The 26147-nt window shown below is 40.7% G+C and overlaps 4 protein-coding genes across 6 annotated transcripts; 2 read left to right on the plus strand and 2 right to left on the minus strand.

Annotated features, from left to right (window-relative positions):
• Positions 1-734: 734 nt before the first annotated feature.
• On the minus strand, positions 735-1989 carry mipa (major intrinsic protein of lens fiber a). The gene is made up of 4 exons (XM_068597257.1): positions 1630-1989; positions 1234-1398; positions 1027-1107; positions 735-920 (listed from the first exon to the last, which is right to left on the minus strand). The coding sequence occupies exons 1-4, from the start codon at positions 1987-1989 to the stop codon at positions 735-737; spliced, it is 792 nt and encodes a 263-aa protein (XP_068453358.1).
• A 2965-nt stretch (positions 1990-4954) lies between these two features.
• ptges3a (prostaglandin E synthase 3a (cytosolic)) lies at positions 4955-8376 on the minus strand. The gene is made up of 8 exons (XM_068597596.1): positions 8235-8376; positions 7247-7360; positions 6987-7056; positions 6797-6895; positions 6483-6572; positions 6323-6379; positions 5979-6006; positions 4955-5558 (listed from the first exon to the last, which is right to left on the minus strand). Coding segments are annotated over exons 1-8 (480 nt in total). The 5' UTR covers positions 8237-8376; the 3' UTR covers positions 4955-5538.
• On the plus strand, positions 7743-18778 carry dtx3 (deltex E3 ubiquitin ligase 3). Of its 3 annotated transcripts, XM_068597593.1 has the most exons (5): positions 13036-13519; positions 13726-13766; positions 14321-15123; positions 16459-16676; positions 16907-18778. In XM_068597593.1, the coding sequence occupies exons 2-5, from the start codon at positions 13754-13756 to the stop codon at positions 16980-16982; spliced, it is 1110 nt and encodes a 369-aa protein (XP_068453694.1). In that variant the 5' UTR covers positions 13036-13519; positions 13726-13753; the 3' UTR covers positions 16983-18778. The 3 variants fall into 3 exon arrangements, with proteins under 3 accessions (XP_068453696.1, XP_068453694.1, XP_068453695.1); XM_068597595.1 differs by lacking the exons at positions 13036-13519; positions 13726-13766 and adding an exon at positions 7743-8103; XM_068597594.1 differs by lacking the exon at positions 13726-13766.
• Positions 18779-19933: 1155 nt separating this feature from the next.
• LOC137800892 (probable E3 ubiquitin-protein ligase DTX3) lies at positions 19934-22120 on the plus strand. The gene is made up of 3 exons (XM_068598259.1): positions 19934-20221; positions 20884-21101; positions 21214-22120. Exons 1-3 carry the CDS (start codon positions 19934-19936, stop codon positions 21290-21292), a joined length of 585 nt encoding a protein of 194 aa, XP_068454360.1. The 3' UTR covers positions 21293-22120.
• The last annotated feature ends 4027 nt before the right edge of the window (positions 22121-26147 follow it).

Genomic DNA, 26147 nt, shown 5'->3' on the forward strand with positions numbered 1-26147 from the left:
AAAGAAAAAAAAGAATTAAAACAAGCACACACGCATACACATGCACAGAGAAATGCATGCATACCCACTCGCTGTCTCACACAAACACACACTCACAATGTGAGCCAAATAAACACTGGTAAAATACAATACGGACATGTACTTTACCCAAGTTCATTAAACAAAACTAAACAAAGGGCGAGATCACACCGGATCAAAATGGAAAAGCATGCAGAAGTCCACTGCTCTACTGTAGTTTCACTCCTAGCGGACTACAAATTAGGGAGAAAAACGGAAAAAGAGAGAAAGTGAAAGAAAGATAGCGAAAGAGGCCCCTGTCCTGAGCAGTTATAGCCACCTGGTCAGCCAGGAGGGACTGACTCTCCACACCGCAGGGCACAGGGTGCTTCCTTCAGTGGCAAGTCTTCTTCTAACCCTCCATCTTTATCCTGCAGTCCAAGGGGAAGGAAGAGGTGGAGGAGGGGGAGGAAGAGGAAGAAGGTTGGGTCGAAGGGAAATCAGGCGAGGTGGTCGGGGCTCTGGGTTCCCCTTCCCTGTCATACGGTTAGTCCAGTTCTGGATGCAGATCAAAGATAGCAAAGGTGTTTGGAATCAGTTAGCATGTGTGGGTGCGGGGAGGAGGTATGAGCACAGAAAAGCTGGGTTGGTTGAGGATGGACCGGGAACTGAGGGTGCAGATTGAGGGGTGGGGGATGGGGATGGGGGCGTCAGAAAGCCACTCTTCTTCTCCAGGCTTATAGGGCCTGTGTCTTGAGCTCGATCGGCTCTCCCCTGGTCTCCTGCTGACCCTCAGCCTCTGGGGTCCGGATGCCCTTCAGTGTGGCGAGCCTCTCTGACAGGCCGCGCGCACGGGGGAACAGCATGAAGTCATACAGCAGAGCACCCATGGCACCGCCAATCATCGGTCCCACCCAGTACACCTGTCGGAAACAGAAAAGCAGAATGCGTTAAAGTTTGAAGATCTCACATGACTTTAGTTTGCCAGACTTTGAAGGGTCACAAGATTCACAGATCTGATCATCTTACCCAGTGGTTGACGAAATTCCTGACCAGGACAGCGGGGGCGAAGGACCTTGCTGGGTTCATTCCTGCTCCAGTATAGTACATCTATGTGAAAGACAGAAGGTAGATCAGGGATAAGACTGTACATGTATAAATGGGACGTGATACTATGGTGATAGTTTTTAAATGGACCCAGTGAGCTGTTTCAGATTTCTCCCAGTTGTTTTTTACCCCGAGAAGATGCCCCATGAGCACAGAGAAACCAATGGCGAGGGCAGCAGAGCCCAGGCGTCCATTGCGCCTCTCATCAGTCACAGCAAAGATGCAGACGACAAGCTGCAGGGTGAGGAAGACCTCCATGGTGGTGGCCATGCCCAGGCTGATGCCTGGCTGCAGCTGAAAGATGAAATTTATGATGTAATTAATGATGGTAAATATTGTGATTTTTACAACCTTTCTGAATGTAAAACTTGTCAATTTTAATATTGACATTATTTCTCAAACCAGAATTGGCAACTTAATTTTGTTGAATATTCAACAGTCAGTGTATATAGAATACAGGAGTCAGAGCACAGTCAGCTTACTTCTCGTAATGTACATATTTCAGTCTCTGGCAGGTAATCTTACCGTGTTGAGGGCTAGGTTTCCTCTCATGTTGGTGGGCGTGACGCCATACAGAACGGCAGCACCAGCCAGTGCTCCAAGACACTGAGCCACGATGTAGAAGAAAGCACGGAACAGAGACATCTGGGAGCCAATCAGGTAGGCAAAGGTCACAGCTGGGTTGATGTGTCCTCCACTGATGTGGCCAATAGACTGGATGAGGGTGGCAGCCGCCAGCCCAAAGCAAAAGGCAACATGGAGAACATTGTGGGGCCCAGTGGTCCAGCGGAGGGCTGCCCCAAGCCCAAAGAATACAAAGAACATGGTACCATAGAACTCGGCAAACACAGCCCGCCAGAAGGACATGGACCTGAACTCCCACATGATGGCAAAAGGTCAAAAAGCAACTTCTAAAGAATGGAGGGATAAAAAGTCAACAAAAATACTAACTAAGCAACTAAAATGAGATTCTGTTTCTCCGCAATAAAAGACTGTGTGGATGATGATAAAAAGACAGAAAATACCTCTCTATAGCTACACCTAAACTGCTCAACATGTAACTCTCGTGCAACTGTGAACAATCTGCTGCTCTGAATTCTGATGTCTGTCATAGAAAGCTCCTGAGTGGAGCAATAGGCCAGTCTCTCTGCATCTATGTGCCAACCCTGTTGGTTGTTAGTCGAAGAACATGGATAGACAGACGTTAAGCATGTCCTGCAGACATTCAGCCTCTTTACCAGAGCAGGGGGAGCTCGGAGGCCTTTTTATAACACCCCAGGGGCCACAGCAGCCTCGCCGGGCCCAGGGGAGGGGCCAGAAAACAATACTACAAATCAAAACAAAATAATTTAACCGTTCTCCTGCCTGGACCTGCCTCTGTCTGCTCATTTTAAAAATTACTCTGAATATGGACTAATGGAAGTTTAAAAGGCCGGGAAATAATCAAACTGGTCATTGATAATAACTTTAACTTGTTCATGTAGAAAAGCTATCCATGTACTGCAGTCACACTGCAGGGTACTTTTGAAATCAGGACGAGGTTGAACGTACATGGAGTGAAGTAAACTAAATATATAATACTTTGGAGCATCTTTTATTTCCGCTTAGGGCTTTCAAGCCTAGTTTTACTGGACGAGGTGGATATCTTGTACCACCAACAGTTTGATTGAACCATTCATACAAACAAATTCATCATTCATAACACCACTGGTCAATGAGCTACCTTGAGAAAAGTGGACGGTGGGCTTGTGGCAGGAAGAGCTGGTAGAGATGGAGTGCAGTGGGAGTATTGCTTGAATTTGACTGTATTCTACATCTTCCAAGCACAGAATAATGTCACTATATTGTCCAATTGTCACAATATTTCTATGATTTTATTTCCGTTCTCTCTACGTAGTACCAATAATATTCACTCTAATCAAAGCTGTGATCACCAAAGCATGAGCAATGTCTCCACTTGTGCTCTGAATTGATGCAAATTAGTTTTTTTGGCAGCAGAACTGATTAGGCACAGTTTTACTTTGTGTGTGTGTGTGTTTGTGTGTGTGATGGGCGGGTTTGGAGGCTCAGGTCGGATAAAGCGGTGGAAAATCCACGGTCGGAGGGGAAGAGGGGCGAGCAGGCCGAGCATTGAGCTTCTGCACTGGAGCATCATGCTGACCAGGGCAGCCAGAGGGACGGCCGCATCCCTCTGAAAGGATTATGCTGAGCTCACTGCTTTTCTCCTTTCATGCATAGAGACAAATCGCTGGCAGTAACAGTTTCTGCTGGTTTCTATGATCTGTTTGTCTTGCCATCACTGTTGAATCTGTGAGCTCCCTTGTCCATGGGCCAGAGTGGCTATATATATGTATTTGCCTCTGCATTCACTCTCCAGAGAGTTGTGTTGGATGAAGAATGTACAAATATAGCCAGCAGACACTTTTATCACTCCACTTTGGAAGTTATGATTTCCTGTTTCCCAGCTTGACGTTTGAATGTTTTTTAACCACCTCAAAATGTGAAAATTATGAGCAAAATGTACCATTATATGATGAACAATAAGGGTTGTTGCTGGAGAATAAAACACTTTTTGGATATCAGTGTTTATCCTGTGTTCCTGCTTCTGACAGTGTAATAGTTTGCCAGTTGCTGCACCTCTATTGTGAGGAGTATTATGTCCCTCTCATGACTCCCTCTGTCAGTGGTAAGCCACCTTTTGTTAAATTAAACCCACAGTTTAGTTTTAGGGGAGGATGTTAAAAAGGTGCTTGCATTGTATTTTCCTGTTCCCTGGGTCCAGACTGCTGACACATGCATAATAACATGCAGCTCTAAACATCTCACATCAGAGGATGTGGACTGCACTCGCCACATAGTGGTGAGACCGTGTATTGCAGGGTACAAGACGAAGGACTCAAACATTATTAAATATGCTAGACTTAAAAGGTGCGGATTAAAAATCACCAGTAGGGATTAATTATGTTATTCTTCCTTGAAATGATCCATTTGTATGACGACTTTATAAAATTCCTATTGCCATGAATAATCTATGGCATTTACAGACTGAGAATTTCTCTTAATACTAGATCCAATGAGCATCATCAAAGAATTAGGAAGTGGCATCTTTACTAATTATTTGCAAGGGGATCTGTGTACTGCAGTTGTCATGTTATGAAAAATCCCATACAACAGGGACACAAAAAAAAGCAAATCTATAGCTTTTCAGGAAGGAATTCCATGCTTCTATTTTCTTTCTCTATAAAAGTACAGAGATGGTAATCCCCTGAAAACCCTAGTGACGTTAGAAAGAAGTGAGAGCAGTGCTGTGAAACATTAGCACAACAGTGGTAACAGAGAAAGACTTCACATTTTACAGGTCTAAGGATGAAGAGTTTTTAAAGTCTGGTATATTTCCTAGGCACATATGTAAATTTAAGAGCATATATAATTATATTAATGTGTAATTGTCCCCCTTTTCTATACTGGTGTTCAAGAGATTCCTTCCTGGACAAGTTTTAATGGAGGAGATAAGACCAAAATTATTATGAGGATTTAGCAGACTAAGCTAGACAAATCAGGGTATTTGGCAAAGTTGAGTCTTTTTGGAGAAAAATTCCCTTTGAGTTATTGTTGCAGTTCAGCAAAGAAGCACTTTAAATGGAAACACAGATTATTTTCTAAAAAGATGGATGCTTTTATCAGACCACATTCCAACAACAATAGCAAATAATAAATCCTTCCTTAGTGATTATTTAACTTAATTGAGTTGAAGTGATGCTTCAATACTTAGGCTTTATACACTGGCATACAGAAACTAACTCACCTTTGCAAAGGTATAACCACTCCACCATAATGTCAATATAACATGTAAATTATAAGCACAAGCATATCTGTTTATTTTAAATGTTCAAGTATGTTAACAAAATTAAATCATTGTTAAATATGTGCAGATGTTGGCATACTTTAGAAAACCCATTTCAAGCAGAGCTCCTGCTTTTTAAATTAACAAACATAAGTGCATTTTACAATACAAACATTAAAAAGGGAAAATATTCATTAAAAAATTCTACTTTTTTGGAAAATAGGCATTTGGAGTTGTTTTTTTTCATTAGAAATCACAATGGTAAATACATAACCTGACATTGCAACAACAAACAGAGAAAAGGTGTAAGACATCAGCACATCCCATTACAGTCATTTAAGTCAATGAACAAGAACATTTTCATTTGAACAGAATTGTCCATGCAGAACAGAACAGCCAAGCACAGCATTATATGTCGCTATGGATCTTTGTGCATCTCTGATTTCAACAGTCACTCCCTTGACGGGTTTTGCTTTGGAAACTGTGGAGATGAAGTCTCTTCACCAACATGGCTGCACAACGCATGTCTCGTCTCTCTCCAATTGATTTTAACACGCTATATTTACTACTGAGGTGACATCCACAATCATTTACTCAAGGTCGGGCATATCTGGAAAAAAGACAAAATAAAAAATGTGACTTTTGAGAATGTGATTAGTTCTTAACCTAATTGTTAACTTTTTAATAATAAAAACATAAAAATGAACGCACCAAAAAAAAAATTAAAAAAAAATGATTTAATGGCATACATATCCAAACCTACCCCTTTGTGATTTTAAAAGTTAACCACTGATTAAATGAATTCTCCTTCAATACCAGACCTTTACAATCAAGCCTTTCCTAACATATCACCACCACGACATGGCACGATCATCTTCTCCCTAAACATTGTATAGGTTTCTTCACAGATCCTAAACAGTCATAATTGTATGAATTTAGCATTTATTGCCTAGTATCATGTCTTCACCAATGGGATCTAGTGACACTCTGATTATGAATGATCCGACAGCTCTTTTAGAATAATACTTACGTTCATTGTCACTGTCTCCAAATTCATGCTGCAAGAGAAAGCAGAAACTAGAGTTACCACCTCACCGTTGTATTCCTCCACAAACTACTCATGTTGCAGTTCACATCCATATCTGTCCGAAATGTCATCACTTCATAATTTGATGGCCCAAAACATGTTTGTGAGGTCACAAAGACCTTGACCTTTGACCACCAAAATTGAATCAGATTAACCTAGCACGCAGTGGACTTTTGTGCCAAATTTGAAATACAAAATTCCTTTCAGGAGTTGCTGAGATATCGCAAAAACCTAAAAACATAAAGCCCCCTGTAACGGCAGTTGCCAGTGAAGGAATACGATTATACCTCTTCTCCTGCATCATCTAAACCAGGCACTTCCTCCCTTCCAATTGTGTTCATCATCTGGGGAAATGCACAGGTGACAAAGGTTAATCTTATTCTGATACTGTGTCAGCACTTCAATATGTGGACATACTCACGCCTTAGCATTGTGCAATATGTTTACCTCTGAGAATTTGTCAAAACTTGACAAGTCCTCATCTGAGTCATCCTCCCAGTCCTTCCAATTATTGAAGTCCACACTAAGCCAGTTGCACTAAGAGAAGGTAGATTAATGTTAAAGAAAGGCAATATTTAACAATAATTAACAATTTAGCTGTTTTCTAGTGTTAATATTAACATAGGTGTTCAGTATGTCATCATCATTCTTGGAACTAAGAATTGTCATGCTTTTAATCCTGTGTCCTTAATAAAGCATCTTAAATTGGCAGTATCTGGAGTGCACAAGGTTTTCTTTTTTAAACAAAGAATGAAAATTACCTTTGTTTTGTCTTTAGTAAGTCGCGGCCATGATTTCCCAGCCTCTGCTTTTCGTAAACATAACAATACAGACCTATCAGTGCGTCTGTGTTTTGAGTCCTAAGTGGAACAAAGAGTTTGATGAAAGCTTTAGAGGAATAAATCATAATAGTGGTACAATTGCAATTATGTCTACAGATGACAAACATACTTTGGGGTTAATCTCCCCGAAAAGGTCCACTGTGTTGTGTTGTTTGACATTATCTGTTCCAGTGACACAGCTGTAAGGTAAAAAGAAAAGAGGCTTTGATATGTCCTTCACAACTGCCAACATCTTGTGTTGTCATCATTCTGTTAACACACTAAACCACAGAGAGGACCTTGAATGCAACGTGTATTTTCTTTGAGATGATTCTGTGAACGATAATAAATAATCAGGAACATTACTATTTTATGTCATATGCAACTTACCCAAAATCAAATTTAGACTTGTCGAAATGAACTTTCACATGTTTACTGTCCTCCACGCAGAACTCTACAAAAACAGAGTCTCGTCTGTCATACCACTTGGCTGTTGCAGACTGCCTAATGACAAAGAGTAGAAAGAGGTAATAAAGACATTAATACAATCTCCAATGTTCATTCTAAAGTGACTAAATAACCAAGAGCCAAATGTGTCACGTTTATAAATATCAGTTGGGCATGCATTTTTTACAGCCAAAGGGGTGGGGTGCTTATCTGGTGGCCCACGTGTATAGGGTGCAGTATATTTATGGTCACGTTGAAAGATGTTGCGAAAGTGTCACTCATGCATTCCAGATTAGCACGAGAACCTCCCCTGGTATTTTCCACGTTTCACCTCAAAGCAAAGGCCCTGACGCTTCCTGTTTGCTCCAAGAAAAACTTTTAAATACGCCCTTTAATCAAACAGGTGAACCTGCTCATATTACAAGACAGATAGTAATATTGTCTGTGTATCAGAGAAAGTATTAGACGAGCATGCTGAGAGGAAAAGTAACGATATGCATGACAACATGTATTATGTGTCTCGCTGACAAGCATGTGTGAATTGGCGTCAGCTTTTATAAGCGAAAGGGAAATCTTCCGAGCTGATCGTGACTCCACACTTTCTCAGTGCTGACATTAACGGTACCCTTGTGTCGCTTGTCATTAGCCAATTAGCCGACGATAAAGGAGCTGAGGCGCGTAACGTCTATGCAAATAGGGTAAACTAGAGCGTCATCTTGTGGGACGTCGTGGTGCACCTGTACACTAGACTGAGGGGAAGCAGTCGACAATGTGCTGCGTCCTTCACTCTTGACAGCCGTGTAAGTATGAACCTCTGCGGCTAACTCGCGCGCTGAGCTAAGTTAGCCTGTGCTGCCGGTTAACACACTACGAAGACGTGTAGCTCGGCAGCTCTGACCGGACACGACCACATAGTAAACCCAAGACTTACATCTCTACTGTTTCAGCAATTCCCTCGTTGTTCCACGATATCTAAACGTGTTATAAAGCTGTGGTGACTGGCAACAAAATTAGAAGTAAAACCTAAATAGTTAACTCTCGTTCAACGTAGACGCGTTTGGTGTCAGACCAAACATCGCGTGATTTTGATTCTCGTGACGTGGTTTTGCCCGCCTGGTACGGAGCGTGCACGTGTGCCACAGGCCGAAGACGTCACAGACAATTCTAGAAAGGAGTCACATGGCTTCTAGAGACACGCTGGAAAGCATTGAAATGATGCAAAATGCACTAATCAAGTTAAAGCATGTTAATGCAGATACATGGTATTTGTGTGTGTGTGTGTGTGTGTGTGTGTGTGTGTGTGTGTGTGTGTGTGTGTGTGTGTGTGTGTGTGTGTGTGTGTGTTATACTTGACTAATATACATTATTGGATCATAAAATAAGATACAATAAAATAATCCTTTATTAGTCCCTCTGTGGGGAAATTACAGGATTACAGTAGCACTGCTCACAAGTAAAAAGTAATAAATTAAAAATAAACAAGTAATATAAATAAACAATTAAATGGTAATAACAGAAAAAATAGCAGTAACAAAGAAGAATATTAAGATTGAATAAAAATATACAGATGAATCAGATATATAAAAATATACTACAAGTTATAATGATATACAGATGAATCAGATATATAAAAATATACTACAAGTTGAGGGCACAAAAAGCATGTTGCAGGAGTTTAAATCATACCATGCACTGATAGGCAAATTAATTTAGATATCATGTTCCTTTTGTTAGTAAGGCATTACAAGGGACATCATTCAATAAACGTTTCTCATACAAGAGTGTTTGCTAATTAGTGGCTGTGTTTTGTTTCACCCTGTTCCGTTCCAGCTAAAAAAAAAATCTATTAAGCAGTTCTCAGTGCTGTTGGTCAACATAATTATGTCAACAAGCGCTTTCGCAAATATTACTCTTTGGAGACTTGTAGCTGCCCACGATTGGCCGTTTTGACGCTTTTAGTGTGAACATAGCACAAAGAGAAAATAAATGAGTGAACCAGTTCAGAGTTGCTGCAGGTCACCAATCCCACTCAAAAAGATTCTACTGATTTCGAAAACATTGCCTACATTGACAGTATCATGGGCAAGGCAGAGGACTTTGGGCAATTCAGCCTTTAGAGATGACGAGAAACACTAGATTGTGGCTTGTAGCTAATCTCTTGCACATGCAGTGGTGGAAACCAAAGCATCTCCTTTCACAGCTCGCTTCTCATCCGGCTTATCAACAGATGCCATTTTCTCGCTCTTTGCCATTATAGAGTGAAGCTCAAACTTAGCGACATCAGTTTCGGTCCCTAATAAGAGGGGTAGTTGTCAGATGTACCTGCTGTCATGGTGTTTTACTTCAAGTGATTTTCTTAGTGGCACTCAGGATCACTTTGAGAGCTTCTTGAAACAGTTGGACTTGGACAAGAGAGAAGATAGGCTCAGAGGCAGTGTCACCAATATGAGGCTTGGCAGCTGTCGATAGAGCGCTGCACAATAGCGAGAAGGCAGGAGAAGAGAGAGCAGCAAGAATACAAATGTTGGGGAGTTTCTGAATGTGTGCAACACAACCAACAATGTAAGCAGAGGGAATGAAAATATCGGAAATAATAGACGTTTGGCACATTATATACAGAGAATGGTTTAGTGGATGTGTATTGGTGACTGGTGACAAAGAGGTTTTCTTTCTTTCCACCTCTGATGACCTTGTACCGTTCAAGGACTAGGGGTGGAGCCAAAACAATGGCAGGCCTTATGTCGGAGGAAAGACATTTAGATGAGAGGCTGGAGGTAGTTGGCAGACAGGAGTTTTTGTTGGCAAGAAATGCTGTACTTGGAGCGCACAGTATAACTGCTCGGTCCCAGTTTTAGCCCATATAGAGGAGGGGACATGGAGCCCAGACAAGAGCTGAATGCACGTTTTCAAGCTCATAAGCCATGTAAACTATGAATATGTAATCCTCATAAAACTAGGTATATAACCTTTGTGAAGCAAACCATGGCAGTAGAAATCTCAACTGTATTTCTGTCAGTAATCTCAAAGTGTAAGTTGTGTATTAACATTACCTTATAATATTATTCCCCCCTGTAGGTGTACCGTAGTTGTTTTATTTCCATCAAAAGATTCAACCTGTACCATAAAGCCACTGAAGACTGTAACTTAACAATTAACTCTCATTAATTAGTCATCATGAAAGAAAATAGACATCAGTAAAACTTTAATTACCTCCTTCTGTGGCTACAAAGTGATTTTGATGGGGAATAGCCATCTTTTCTATCAGTCATGAGCCATAGTTTGGATGCAATATTGTGATATTAAAACCTATTTTTCTTCTGAATGTGGTCTCCCCACTGGCGTGATAGTAATGACAGCATTTATAAAGTGTGTCACTGTTGAAACTCTGGCTGTTGGAAATAAAATGCTTTATAGCTTCAGACAGCATAACTGCAAACAAAAGACATGTTTTTATTATAATTAATTTTACTTTGTGTTGTTCAGTGATAATGTCATATCTCACATTTCACATGTCAGATTGTCTTAGAGAGTTTCATTCACATGCTCGTATTTATGCTTGTAAATTCTATAAAATGTAATATAAACTGAAACTAAAAACAAAATAAATACAAATTTACTGATTACCAACAAATTACAAGAACAACATTTGATGATTTAAAATGTTTGCATATTAGAAAAATGGAAGGAAACCCCTCAATTTCCCAGCATTTCAAGAAAATAACAATACATCCACCTAATACATTATTACAATAGGGCTTTTCAACTCTGTACTTTACAAGGTTGCATTTGGGACACCTTTCCTTCAGCAAACAGACAAGTTGACGTCAGTAAACAGCCCACACAAATCCAAGAGCTGCGCCATATACAATGAATAATTGAACAACCCCTGCAGGCATTATGACCGTAGCAATGGGGTCTGATTCACAGCTGGATGTCCTACATTCATGTAACACTCATCTGAAGTTATATCTAAAAAAAAAAAAGGCCTACATACTCGGCCACTAATTCAGTTTTAATGGACTGACTCCAAATAGTGTCACGTTATGACGCATGCTTTGCTTTGATCTCCAGCTCCGGGACAAAGTTGTCTGTGTACGAAGATTTTGACTTTATCCACCGACATTAATAGAATACCACATGAAGAATGTGTTTTAATGCGTATATGGCTGCAATAAAAGAAGTTAGTAATTTGAAGTGCTGTCAGAAAAATTTAGTGAAAAGTATGATAACCTCAAATGAACTGAGTTGATCCAACTACAGCAAGTAAATCAAGTGTTCAACAGGGAAATTAGTCAAATGCCTCAGCAGTGTTAATCTAATTATTATATGATGAGTGAAACCCCAGATATTAGTGGATCTGAATGCCAAGTTTTATTAAAATGAAATTAAGAAACAATAAAATTAAAGTATTAAATGTGTTTTGGGAAATTGTGTAAAATGTACTGCGCGCATGATGTTGCTGGCCTAAAGCTGTATAGCAGGGGGATCCAACGTCTATGGACCTTGACAGCAGTGCCAACTGTCACCTCCTAAATCTAACCGAAAAATCCACCTTGAAGGGGAATCAGATCTTAGCAGGGTTTCAGTGAAAGCCTTGGAGCTACATTTTCCTCCAGCTGCAGACTGTTGGGGATTTGTAACATAGTTGTATGCCGCTGTGTCAGCAATGTTTTTAATTAGATGAGGAAAAACTAATCAACACTTAAGACACCTACAACAAGAATAACAAGAAATCACTGATTTTTACAGGATGAATGAAGGCTTAGTCATTACAGATGTGTATATGAATGAGGCTGAAGACATTATTGCAATCACTGGGTGTGAAATTTTGTTATGAAGTCAGTTGTTTTGGAAATATATTGCATTAGCAGGGCTGTGAATCAGTTTTAGGCAAATAACACGTCTCTTGTTGTATGAGCTCTCTTTGATACAACCACTGTCTCATGTTGGAGGGAAACTTACGTGTGTGAAAAGCATCGCAACGAGGACGAGGCTGATTTAGGGACAATCTCCATATTTCCCATATTAAATTTGGACAGCACAGCACACCCAATTGAATTTGCTCCCTCCCTGAATTATTATTATTATTATTATTATTATTATTATTATTATTATTATTATTATTATATGTATCCCTTTTCAAAAGTATGTTTACAGAAATTGAGTTGACAATATCACTAATTGATTGAAAGATCTCCTCGATAGACTTTCCCAACCTGAAGTAAACATGTTCTTTCTCTCAATCGTGATATTTCATAGCTAAGAGCACTAAAACAACAACCTGGATTGTGTATATATATATGTATATATATATATATATATATATATATATATATATATATATATATATATATATATATATATATATATATATATATATATATATATATATATATATATATATATATATTTGAATTACGTGTGCTTGAATAATAAAAGCTTAAATCCAAACGACATATCCTGTCAAAAGTACAAAAGTATCAACAATTACATAATTGCTGTCAATAAGTCGGTGTACCCTGAGAGACAGCCTCATTTGCATTAGAACTGAACGAGTGGGTATCCCCTCGATGGCGCGTGGGCTGTTGTACTGTATGCAGCGCTGCGTTGTCAATAACGCTGTTAATCACGACAGAAGTATGATTCACTCAGCACGGAGAGAAGAGAAAAACACAAACCACCATTTGTCAGCCAATCATGGCAGCTTAGTGACGAACTTCCTGGTTACACTTTCTCGCAGGTCCCAGTCCCCTTGTGGGCAGGCTGTGCTCGTGCTCGCTCCTCACAGTCAACAGGGAGGACGCGGGCTGCTGGCGGAGACACACACACACACACTCAAAATGAGAAGAAGGAGCAAATTATCGGCCCGGGGAAAGCTGTCACACAGCTAGCGTGGTCGGATAAGATAAGAAGAGTAACTCCAAATGCTATTTACTCTGTGTTCCGCCTAGCCCAAGGACGTGCGAGGCAGGCAAGCGCAGGCGAGACTGGGGACGGGGTGCAGGATTTGGATGCTATTCGGCTGAGCCAGGGAAGGGCTGTTGAAAATCTAAAGAGACATGAGCTGGGAATACGTTTGGATAGCATGTCTTGACTACAGAAGACTAATTATCCGCGGATAAACTGCAGCGGCACGTCAGAAATAAAGGCCTCCTCTGATGGAGCACTGTGCTCTTTAATCCAGCCGGAAACCTCCCCGACGAGCTACGGCAAAGGGTGAGGTACCGAAGTAATCAGCGGGGAAACCACTTTAGCTCAATGTTGACGCGAAATGTATCAAAGTCTGAGCTAATGTTGCGAGATCGCTAAATTTCCCTTCGCTCCTTGCGGGAGACTGCCTCAGTCGAAATATCGCCGAGCAGCTGTGATAACGTTTGTTCCAGTCCTTCAGTTTCTCTTCCTCTCCTTTCTCTGTTCAACAGGACGCTTTATTCACAATTGAAGGGATTTATGGGATCACAAGGTAATATTCCATCCCACAGAAGTGTCACCGTTGTGTTTGCATGTGGCTGTCGGTGGGCTTTCATGTGTTCCGCGGATGACGGGGTTTAGTTTCCTTTGTTTACAGTCTGAATCTCTGAACAGCTGATACGTCCTCAGCAATGCTGCCTGTTGTGAATATCTGACGTGCTGCAGCCACCGCGAAGAGCTGCTCATATTGAGATGATAGATTTACTTTGTCATGCACAGATACACTTCACACCAAACTACTGACATATATATATATATATATATATATATATATATATATATATATATATATATATATATATATATATATAATTGCATTGCTTGAGCTATGCCCATGTAGGAAAAAGTAAAGCAAAAACACTCTTGTAGCAGAGTCTGAGCAAACGATGGTTATTCCTCATAATGCATTTGAATATAGCAATTGGGACTAGTGCAAAGCAACTTATCTAACTGTATATCCATACACACAAGTGCAAATGATGTTTGTTTGAATATGGTTGTTAATACAATAATGTGCTGATGACTCTTGTTTGCCCCTCCATGCAGTTTCCTCTGATGAGATGAGTGTGCGTGCTGGCCAGGGCAGTGATGAGGTGCTGGTTTCACAGGCGGTGTGGGATTACCTGGCTGCAGCTGGGCGGCCTTGGCTCATTGACTTCCAGCACAAGCAGGGGATGAGTGCTGGTATCATTAGGCGAGGGGAGAGGGGGGGCTGCTGCGCCGTGAGGCTGCAGTCGGTGGAGGGCTCCAGGAACGGTGGAGCTGGGGTGATGGATGGACCCATCTCTAGCGAGACACGGAAGGCTTTCATTGACTTATGCCGCTGTGCCCGCAAAGAAATGATCAAACAGGACGGGGGACCCAAGAGGAAGAGGGCGCTGCTCCCCTGTGTGGGAGTCCTGGAGCCAAACGGAGAGGGGAGTCTGCTTCAGCCTCCACCTACCCAGCCTCGGCGCTCCCAGAGACAGCAGCAGAGGTTCAGGAAGCCTGCTGATGAGGAGGCCTGCGCCATGCTCCACGAGGCCGCCCAGAGGAAGGACATGGACTCCAGCTTGGCTTCCCACAATGAGGCAGAGGACAACAGTACTTGTTCAATCTGCATGGGGGACATAGTGGAGAAGACTACCTTGGAGAGGTGTGGCCATTCGTTCTGTCGCTCTTGTCTGGATCAAGCCTTTAAGGTGAAGAAAGCGTGTCCTGTGTGTCGGCTAGTGTACGGCCAGCTGATTGGGAACCAACCTGCTAATGGTACAATGATCGTAGAGCGAGATTCTGATCTGGAGCTTCCTGGCCATGAAGGCAACGGGTGCATCTGCATCATCTACAGCTTCCCTCCTGGCCTACAGGCGGTGAGTAGCCCAAGAACATATACAGATGCAGACTGTAAGTGACACACATTGCTACTGTAATAACTGTTCATTTTGATAACCATCCAATCAAACCTAACTCACAGTTGTTTTAGACATATAATACAAATCAGAAAACATTTTAATTCATAGTTTATATTTATATTAGAAATTCATAGAATATATTAAAACAAACTAAAACCATTCAGGCATAAGTCTTACATTGGAATACGATCAAATTAAATGTACTTCTTTAGTCCAAAGTGTTACTACATTAAGCCACAATATATTTTTAAACGCTCTGGGCTTTTGACTGCACAAATATTCCTTTTTACGTCCAACAACTAAATACATCAATTTAATGGTACAATTTCTGATCCAATTATAAACAAAATAGGCAACTCAAAACACATAACCTGAACTAGTTGTCTCTCTCAAATTCATTGACAGGTCTTTTAATGCAGGAAGGACACTAGACGATGACACAATATTGTTTTCTAATGCTTTTGTGTTTAAATCCAAGCTCATATTAACTGGAAACACCTGTGAGGGTGTTCAGAGATTCAATGTCCTCTAATCGCTTCATAGAGATATTTACCTAGTGATTTGGTCCTGTTATGTTTTCTTGTAAACAACTAAAAGCTACATTTACTTTCAGTGTTACTCATCAACATACACTGTGTGTATCCCTGAATTCAGGAGTTAATTTCCTTCCTCATGAAAAGCTGATTTTTTTTCTCTGAGTATTTTAGCTGGCCATTGCAGCATATCTTGGCACATTACTGCCATTTGTTGATCAGCGGGATAAGCGTGGACTATTTATCTACCCGTGTTCTTTATTATTGTATCGTCCATTACTTTTTGTCCATGTGATTGATCCTACATGTCCATAATGGAACTAATGGTATCTTTTCTTTAGTCCCTGCCTGGTAAATGCCATTTTTCAAACTCCATGACTCCAGGTAATAATGCAGGCTTCCTGTTATAAAATTTGTCATCTCGACCGAGATAACCCCCGATGACATTAGCTTTTTATTTTTACATTTCAACGGTCCTCCCTAAGAAGACTTCTTTTTTACTGGCTTTCCCCAGAGACCTAGTGTAAATTTACCCGAAACTTCTGCATTAATCGAGACCTGTCACAAGACATTCAACAAAAAATATGTAAAACACAGTTTCGATCATACTCTCAAAAACAATAAATAAAAAATACAAGACATGACCGTGTCAACATGATCAGGGTATTAGCAAAGAGTCCCAGGCCCCCGTCGACCGAAACAATGACCCTAACCCCGGTAATGCCTCTTTTAACCAGATCCTGTTGTACCTCCTCAACAGCCAGAACATCCCAACCCAGGTGTTCGGTACCCAGGAACCGACCGCGTGGCCTACCTCCCTGACAGCCCTGAGGGGAACCGTGTGCTGGGACTGCTGCGCCGGGCCTTTGAACAGCGCCTTATCTTCACCATCGGTACCTCCATGACTACGGGCATGCAAAATGTCATCACCTGGAATGACATTCACCACAAGACCTCAATATGGGGCGGGCCCCGCTGGTATGTATGGCCTTAAAGCTGGAGGCAAATGGCTGGGGAGTCTTGATTTATTAGTCTCAACAACTTCCCTAACAGATGTGTTGGCTTAGAGAGTGGCTCAGTAAAGACTAAGCGTTGTAATTCAAATTCCTGACAAAGGAAGTGCTATCAGTTGAAGTCCTTGACTAGATGGCACTGCCCAGCTCATACAGATGCAGTGATGGCTTTTTTTTTTTTATTTCTCCTGACAGTTTTGGCTACCCAGACCCCACTTACCTGGTGCGAGTGACAGAGGAGCTCAGAGAAAAAGGCATCACGGCGGACTGACAGCATCTCAATGACTCTTTCAAGACATAGTAGGACTTTCCGAGTGTCCTTAGACTGGACATGACTCGGCTCCAGGTTGTGCTCCGAGACTGCCCGTCCCTTGTGGGATGGCTGAAGACGAGGCCCTCGGCAGACAGGCGTCTAATGCTGCAGCAGAGCCCACTTCACTCCACTAATTGTTCCTCTGTTTCGGTTTTCCTGCATAGTTCAGCTTATTCCTGTGCTACATGTGGAAGGAAATACTTGAGTGCAGTGCATTCTTGTATCACACAGTCCTCTACCGGTCACTGTTAGCAACAGGGCCTATATCTGATGCACTTGTTTAAGAGCATCGTGTTGCAATTCATGTTACTTAAATATTATTTAGAAATTCTAAGTTGTATCTTATAAAGACAGTTGTATTAATACTTATTTCTCTTTTGGGGATTACTTTAGTTCTTACAAGCACACATTCTTGGTTTTATCTCCCCAGTAATGTTTAAGTAAGTCTCTAATTTGATTTCTAATTACCTGTTTAAATAGCACTGCTTTAGTAGAAAGTGTTCATTTTCGAAGATATTGCAATCTAAAGCACTCGCAGGCACTTTTGTAAGGGAGTTTTTTTTTTTTTTTCCTCAGTGAAGTCAGTCACGGTTTTCGGTTCCTCTGTGTGGAAGAGTGCTCGAAGCAAACAGGTTTGTGCAGCTATCGGCTATTAGCTTGGTGGCTACAAGTTGATGTCAATTGCTTGGAACTCTTCTTTTGCGTGCAATCTTTTTTTTGTTCCTCCGTGTTACCTAAATAGGAAGAATGTTAAACTATGGCTCACTGCAGCACTTTTTTCAGTTGTTTTTTTTTTACATGCATTAGGATGTTCCCCTGGGTTTTATTTGTTTCATTCATTGGTCAGTTCTGTTATTTCAAGGTGTCTCCCAGGTGTTGAGGCCATTACCTCAGTTCTTGGTAATGAGCTCATCTAATTACCAGATTTATAACGATGTCAAATATAAAAGGGCATATAGACAGACCACTTAAACCAAATCAAAGGCACAAAAGCTCTTTAAATATCTATGCCTCTGTCCCTGTCAAACTGGGAGATTTGCCTACTAATGTTCTCATTTAAAATGAGGTAACTGTTGTGAATTTGTTTATCGAAATAGATGATCTACGATACACATTGAAAAAAATAACTAAAGAAAATGTTGTACGAACAATTGATCCGATTTAGGTTGGGGTGTCGATCTCATTTTGTTGTGCCTTTCTTATATTCACTTTTGATAAAATCAAGCATGATGTTATTAATGAACAGTAAGCAGTTTGGACATATTTCGGTGTTATTTCAAAGCTAAACAACATGTTTATGTAGCTGTACTATCTGACTTTAAGTGCAAACACTACACAGTCATGCACATGTGTGTTAAATTAACTTCTCCTTCATGAATATTCTCTAGTCCAAATACCCCTCAGACTGATACAACTGTATGTGTGACAGTGCTTTGCTGAGTGCAGTAACCTGCTTGGCAAGTGGGACATTTGTCCTTAATTTAAGTGGTCAGATCAAACATCAATTACCCTTTTATTATGTTTTCATCCCCTTTGTATTTTAGTTAGGGACCAACTGAAATATTTTTGGGACACAGGATTGTAGTTCACTAAAGCTACTGTGCAAACATTTCTATGCATTACATGTCTGAGGAGGAGCCAGGAGGACGAATAGTTGGAGAGATTTCACATATTACAAATTGATTGTCAAAGAAAAGTTGGGGTTTTGCTTTTTCTAATTGTGTTGATTCGTACTTTGTTGATATTCCGAATAATGTGCTTTACATTTTAATACTTGAATAAAAAGTTATGTTTTGGTTTGTATTTGATATTCAATGTAGGTCCTGAGTAAACCAGGCGCTCCATGAGCAACTGTCCATTTGGAGTGAGTTGGGGTTTTGGCCCTTAATCAAGATTTGATCTGAGCTGTTTTCCTCTGGTATTAAAGATTCTTCATTTAAGATACTTAACTCTGCAAATGCACTTTGTGCCATCTAGTTGATCATGACTGCAAAGTGAACAGAAATACCTTGTAATGTATCCTAAATTTGTACCTTATTTTGTACGATACCTTAACAAATGAGTAATGTAGGCTATGCATGAATTATAATAGATACACTTTCAAGTGAAGAGGTGTATCACTTGAAATCATTAAGAATAATTCAAATTAGTCTTTAAATAAGATTAATTTCATGTTTAATGGCCTCAAACAGTTTGTTACAGCTTTGTTGGTATCCAACAACACACTAAAGCATTAAAGCATTTTCTTGGTTGTGTATCCCAGTAATGGGTTGAAATGAATAAGGAGTAGTTAACCTAGTTCAGGGAGAGCGCACAAACTATGCCAGGGCGCTTACTTTCACAGACGAACGGGTAACAGTGTCCCCCTGACGTCAAATCCAGATCCTACATTGACCTTTCCCGATCCTTCAGCTAAACCTCATTTAATACTAAAACACAAGTGTGTTGCAACTGCCAGAGCTCCTCCTGTGGTGGCAAAGGTAAAGGTGATGCTTGTGGATGAGGTCACCTCTCACCTGCACCTTTACTCTCCCGCTGCTGCCTGGCCAGAATAACAACTAGTAGCCCATTGCACGTTCAGTTTCTTAGGAAACATTCAGTATTTTGGGGCCCAATAAATCCAGGTATTGTTACTTATAATGAAAAAGAGTTTGATTTACAGAGTAGGCTACGACAATTTTGCATTATGTGTATCTCTCATGTGATTGAAAACATTACAGATGTAGCATCATTTTCACATTTTAGGTTGACTTGTCGACTGTTAAGTAGCAAAAACACACTGTAACATGACAAAGTCGGAACACGTGCGTATACTTTTGTTATGTTGACGTCACACATCGCTCAGGGATAAACCAACCCATTTGCACACATGCGGAAAAGAAAACACTCGTCACACATACCCGGAAATAATGGAAAACACCAGAGTCTGTAAAAGTACGAGCGACTGCGCCATTTGCTTGGACACAATTCAGGATGAGAAAACATTGACGTGCTCTCACTCTTTCTGCTCTGCCTGTATCGACTCGGTTTTCAAGTTTAAGCCCGCTTGTCCGATATGCAACAGCTACCACGGAGAGTACACGGGGACGCAGCCCGAGGGCACCATGACGGCGATGCGCAGCTGGCAGCGCCTGCCGGGCTTCGAGCACTGCGGATCTATTGTCATACAGTACAGTTTTCCAGCAGGGACACAAGGGGTGAGGCTCTAACGGAAGCTAGAAGCCACTCGAGGAGGCAACATGTCAACAGAGCGTCTCTCATCTCTTTTTGTGATACTGTGTCTGTCCACCAGAGGGCGCTCGTTGCCGTTCATTAAGTCGACAGATATGCATGTGCGCGTTAAAGCATGGGTTATTGATTGATGAAATGGCGGCCAATTCAGTTTGGGGTATTCAATAAATTGAAGAGCACTTCCTTCCATATACTGACACATGTAACAATGAGCAGACACTTTTCTGTTACATGATATTTAAGATAAAGCCATAAGAAGTTTGGCTGCAACTCATTCATTTTCAATGAATCAGTATTCAAAATGTTCTAAGGGTTACAGGCATATGAAAGGAAGTGTGTGTGTGTGTGTGTGTGTGTGTGTGTGTGTGTGTATGTGTGTGTGTGTGTGTGTGTGTGTGTGTGTGTGTGTTGAAACACTCCCAACATGTGTCCTTGTTTAGTTCCTTATCAGGAGACATAAGGATGAGCTCCAACTCATAAACTATAATCCAGATATCATATGACAAAATGCATCAATATATATTGGTCGTGTAAACCTATATTGCCACAATTCCTAAGCACAATATTTAAGTGTTATCACAACTGTTCAGTATATGTTGCATTAATTCTGCTGTTTTCCATATTTCAGCCTGAACACCCAAACCCTGGGGTGGGGTACAGCAGCACCTCTCGTACTGCCTTTCTGCCAGCCAGCGAGGAGGGTGAAAAAGTCCTGAAGCTGCTGAGGAAAGCCTTCGACAGGAGAGTCACCTTCACTATTGGACGATCTGTCACCACTGGCCTCAATAACGTCATCACCTGGAACGACATTCACCACAAGACCAGCATGACTGGTGGTCCACAATGGTATGTTCATCATTGCTGCCTTACAAATTTCCAAATGTAATGCCATTGAATAAATACAAAATATTCAGTTTCAGTAAACTGAAAGGATTTGTGTTGTCTTACTCTATTCCAGTTTTGGATATCCAGATCCAGAATATTTGTTCAGGGTTCAAGAGGAGCTTCGACTTAAAGGAATAACACAAGATGACTGATAGGTGAAGACAATCAGAAGACAATCTTCAAATGGATCTGACTCTTTGTATTGTTACAAAGACTCTGATTTCAAGTCTATATGTTTTGCAGTCCTTAAGCGGGATCATCATCACTGAGATGTTTTTATTCGTTGAAGGTTAATGGCTTTTCCAAAAACATTTTAACTGTCAACCGACCATGAAAAAAAAAAATTGAGTCTGAACAGTGTGTGATCCAGCAAAATAAAGATCATAATAAAGTGGATTATACTAATAATCATCAGATTTTAATCATGTAAATATATTTTGTAGTCAGAAAGTATTGACAGATTAACAATAACCAACATATATAATATCTGTCTTATCATACAGCACCTTTAACACTTATCTTAATTAATTATATACCTTTTGATGACATCATCCAACGTAAAAGTCTAGTCATGTATCCATCAAAGTGTTTTAGTCTAAAAATATCTTGGATATTTTTCAGTCCTGTCTTTTGCCCGTCTAGTCCACTAGAGGGCGATGCTCCCCTACAGGAAGACCATGTGACGGCTGCTTGGTATGCAGCTGTATCATCATCACCAACACAAAGTCCTGCAGCACCTCCCAAACCTCATCGCCTAAAGCCAGTGAGAGGAGCACAGCATCTGCTACAAGATGATGAGTCATGTGTTTCTTTGGTGCTCGGGGAGATTTAGCAGCAGCGAGCTCACACTGTGTGACACTCATCGCCTTGTGTTTGACCATCGTCTCAGGCTGATTGCAGCGCAAACACGGTTAAAGATGACTCGCGGTAGTGACATGCACCTTGGCATCGCTAACACAAATAAAACTGAAAAAAACAAACATGTGTATTCGTCCATCTTTTCTTGCAGTACACACTGTGTGTATGCTTTTCAACAGGCTCTCTGGCCAGTTACAACTGAAAAGAAGCATATCCAGATGATCTTCTTCTTAGTGGCAACAGTACAGAGTTATGGGAAGAGGAAATGCCTTTTAACCTATATTGCTATATCAGAAAGAGTGCACATGTGAAAAGGCCGAGTTACTGGGCTCAGCCTCTTTAGCACTCTGGTGTTCAGTGGCTGGAGGCATTTCTGTGGCCCAGGATACCAGGGCATCTGCTGCTCTAACAATGCAGACCAGGACCCATCTGGTCAAATGCACACACACACACACACACACACACACACACACACACACACACACACACAGAAACACTTTCCTTTCCTCCCATAGTTCATCAGTCCACTACTCTGCTTATTTCTTATTATTCTTTCAGTCGTCTGTGGGTTTTTTTTTGGTATCTACTAATTATTTTCCTTTTTGCTGTAGTAGCACATACCTAATACAACTTTATGCACATTTCATTACATAATTATGTTATGTTTTAGGTATTTTACCAGAAGAATGATTTAAAGTGACAAACTGGAAAACTGTGAAATGCTGAAGAAAAAAAAGTGCAAATTATATTGCTTAAACTTAAAGGCAATGCCATTGACATTGTGTTTGCCCTCTTACTTATGAAGACTTTGCCTTCAGAATTTACATTGAAATTGAATGACTCTTTGCCCTTCTCTGCAGGTACTTCCCTTCCTTGTCATCATCCATCTGGACATCTGAATACGGGCAAGGAATTACACAAATGTAACCAGAGATATAAATATGTATCACTGATTATGCAGAGCAACATTGTGGGTGGATTCAACATGCATCAATGTAAATGGCTGGTGACAAGCCACCTCTATAAAATGGATTGATGACAGAGTGAAAATAAGCCCTCAGTCTATGGATTAAGATCGATGCATCTGCATCTGCTTACATTCATTCCCATCAAACAGCGCTTTGCTTTGTTGTGGCAGATGACTGGAATATTTTCTCCGTCAGGCACTGGAAATAGCACCAAGGCTTTGGGGATTTCATGTTTCTAGGTGTGACTATATAGACGGGCTCCCAACAAACACACAGATGTGGATCCCCTTCAGACAAGAGATGTGCAGCGTTTCCTGTACTACAGATGATAAGAAAATCATTATGTGACAATGCAGAGCTGTTGTTCTCGCCCCCTCTCCCCACTGCGCTCCTTAATTAGAGTGTCTCTGGCAGCGGGGAGAACCCTGGCACATTGCCTGCCTCCTCACCCTCTCATCCTCTGGTGGTAAAGTCACCCTATCACAGAGATACCTGTATGTGGGTGCAGAGCGCACTCCTCTTTGTCTACCTTCACTGTACTGAGGATCCACCGGGCGTAGCTTACTTACACCTTTGAAGGTATATGTTTTTTTGTTTTTTTTTAAATATCTTAACACAGTTTCCTGTTTTGATTCCAAAGTTGACAAAAATAGAAATGTTCAGTCTATTCTGGATCCATATCCAAATCCTGAAGAACGTACAAGGATATTTCAGGCTGTGTTTGTATGGAGGAGGCATCTGTTTCCACACACACTGTGTGTGACAGAATGTCAGCCCACCACCGACATGCTCATTCACTGAGCCTGAGGCTGTTTGCTTAAGAACAGCAAAGTGAAGGTGGGTGTGTGGGCTCTTGTGCTTCTGTGCCTTTTGTCTGATGCCCTTGACTGCTTCTGTGCATACAGTATGTACGGATATGCACTAGTGAATACTTATGTGTGTGTGTTTATAGAGTCTGTTTCTTACTTTCTGTTCTCTGTTTCATAGCCGGGGCGATGCAACGTTTTGTCTGCATGATTTAGCAGAACAGAACCTTTGCTTTTCTCAGTGATGCTGACAGATTTACTGACTTACCTTACAGACAGGAATCAACAGCCGAGCTGGCAACTGTTGGAGTCTTTGGCTGGCTTGTCAACGTCACAGATTGAATGCTCTGCTCAAGCTGTTCTCCATTAGCGACAGCCGATAGATGAGAATAGCAGCTCCATCATCTGTCTCATGTAAGCAAGATTAAAATGTCTTGTAATGACCAAAACTTAAATCAGCTAAATCAAGTGTTTTTGTTTTTTATCACACACTAAACCCAACCTCATAATCAAATGTGTGTGAAACATGAAAATATTAAACTAAAGCCAAACAAAATCCTCATGTAAAAGAAAGGAAGAAACATTTTAGGACATTTTCTAATAGAAGAAACAATTTAGGACATTTTCTAATAGAAGAAACAATTTAGGACATATTTTCTAAAAAAAACATTTCAGGACATATTTTTTAAAGAAACATTTCAGGACATATTTTCTGAGTGCACTGAGGAAGACCAAACCCTTTTGTTGTCTTTCTCGTCTGGATCATCATCCTCACAAACTGCTTCATGTAAAAGCAATTAGCTGTGGCTGTCATGGCAACTAGCATGACCTTTCTGTCACGAGAATTTCAACCAAGGCCCATCTTTCTTCTGAGCAACTGCAACAGCTGTCTGGAGCTTTCTTCCGTTACTGGACATGTATTTCTTTTTATGACAAAAAGCAGACTGATGCTGGCAGAAATGTGTCCCTCATGTATCCATAATCAGCTGTGGATTTCAAGGAGTATTAATGCAGCATGGTACATTAGGCAGGTTGTCTTCAGTGGCCCCTTCACTGTATGTGAACCCAATTGAGACTTTATCGGCACCACTTGTGATACTGCTTGAATAACCCTTTCACCTCATTCATATGGAGCAGATCTCTAGTTGGGCAAACCGTATTGGAGTAAATGGAAAGTACTGTTTGCTCTATAAATCTAAATTAGCAGTCGCAACCATATCATATCCTATGCTTGGATTTCATCCTCTTTTATTTAAATCTGTCGACTAGTGAGACCTAATGTAATTTGTTGTTTTCTGAAGAATTGTCAAATTACAGATGCCACAGAGAAAGCATCATTATTATATAAAGATGTGGACTCAAACTTAATTCTGTGAGAAAGCATTCTTTGTTCAAGTAAAATAGATTTTTATTGAGATTTTATCTAATGGATATACTTATATATAAATCAGTCATAAGCTAAATGTGTATATTCATAATCCAACAAAATTAAGATTGTCTAGGTCATATGAACATAATCAGGACATATTTAAAGAATCTAGGAATTTATCTTTGAGGAAAAAATATTTTCAGAATCAAAATTCAGTTAAGTTCCCGGCGTACATACTGTATTTATTTAAATCAATTACGGGACATAATTAAAGTCCCAGATTGCCAACTTTATTTCATGATTTGCAAGATCAAAAAAATGTTTTAAATATCACCATAGAATGATGAGTGTATAACATTATAGGATGTTTCACCTTAATCAAACTCAATGTATACCTCGGAATATTTCGTCTCCACTCAAGAGCTCTTTCAAACATCAAAAGCCATCTCAGTTATTAGAGAGAGAGAGAGAGAGAGAGAGAGAGAGAGAGAGAGAGAGAGAGAGAGAGAGAGAGAAGAGAGAGAGAGAGAGAGAGAGAGAGAGAGAAAGAGAGAGAGAGAGAGAGAGAGAGAGCGAGAGAGAGAGAGAGAGAGAGAGAGAGAGAGAACATTTAAATATAGCCAGTGTGGCATACTGATTCCTGTCACTGAGGTGCCTCTAAGCCGTCTACAGGCAGTATCAAGGCAGGAAGGATAGAAACTGGGGGGGCGGGTGGTGGTTGGGGTTGCGGGGGGGAATGCATATTTACAAAGACGCCTCCAAAGCAGCTGTGAATCAAAAACCTTGGAATATGTGAGTCAAAAAGATATAGAAGAAGAAACAGAGGAAAAGAAGAAACAGCTTTGGGAGGGAGGACACAGACAGAGGGCGGATGAATATCCTCCACGGGAATATCTTTGGAGCTGATGTGTTGCATAGTAACAGACTGCATTCCAGTATCTAGACCAAGCATTGATTAAAAACTTCTCTTTTACCAAAGGACTTTACTTTCCACCTTTTTACAGGC

Source organism: Clinocottus analis, unplaced genomic scaffold (genome assembly GCF_023055335.1).
Source record: "Clinocottus analis isolate CAN_PGR_092001 unplaced genomic scaffold, fCliAna1.0.p SCAF_4, whole genome shotgun sequence".
NCBI lineage: Eukaryota > Metazoa > Chordata > Actinopteri > Perciformes > Cottidae > Clinocottus > Clinocottus analis.

Bases quoted from the DNA above. Each gene is read 5' to 3' on its own strand.
- mipa (XM_068597257.1), bottom strand. From the start codon at position 1,989: ATGTGGGAGTTCAGGTCCATGTCCTTCTGGCGGGCTGTGTTTGCCGAG. The intron at 1,399-1,629 runs GTAAGATTACCT...TTCATCTTTCAG, and splicing joins GAAACCTAGCCCTCAACACG to CTGCAGCCAGGCATCAGCCT. The intron at 921-1,026 runs GTAAGATGATCA...TGTTTCCGACAG, and splicing joins GGAATTTCGTCAACCACTGG to GTGTACTGGGTGGGACCGAT.
- ptges3a (XM_068597596.1), bottom strand. The intron at 6,896-6,986 runs GTATGTTTGTCA...TGTTCCACTTAG, and splicing joins TCGGGGAGATTAACCCCAAA to GACTCAAAACACAGACGCAC. The intron at 6,007-6,322 runs GTATAATCGTAT...TTTCTCTTGCAG, and splicing joins TAGATGATGCAGGAGAAGAG to CATGAATTTGGAGACAGTGA.
- dtx3 (XM_068597593.1), top strand. The intron at 15,124-16,458 runs GTGAGTAGCCCA...CCTCCTCAACAG, and splicing joins TCCCTCCTGGCCTACAGGCG to CCAGAACATCCCAACCCAGG. The intron at 16,677-16,906 runs GTATGTATGGCC...TTCTCCTGACAG, and splicing joins ATATGGGGCGGGCCCCGCTG to TTTTGGCTACCCAGACCCCA.
- LOC137800892 (XM_068598259.1), top strand. From the start codon at position 19,934: ATGGAAAACACCAGAGTCTGTAAAAGTACGAGCGACTGCGCCATTTGC. The intron at 20,222-20,883 runs GTGAGGCTCTAA...TCCATATTTCAG, and splicing joins TTCCAGCAGGGACACAAGGG to CCTGAACACCCAAACCCTGG. The intron at 21,102-21,213 runs GTATGTTCATCA...ACTCTATTCCAG, and splicing joins ATGACTGGTGGTCCACAATG to TTTTGGATATCCAGATCCAG.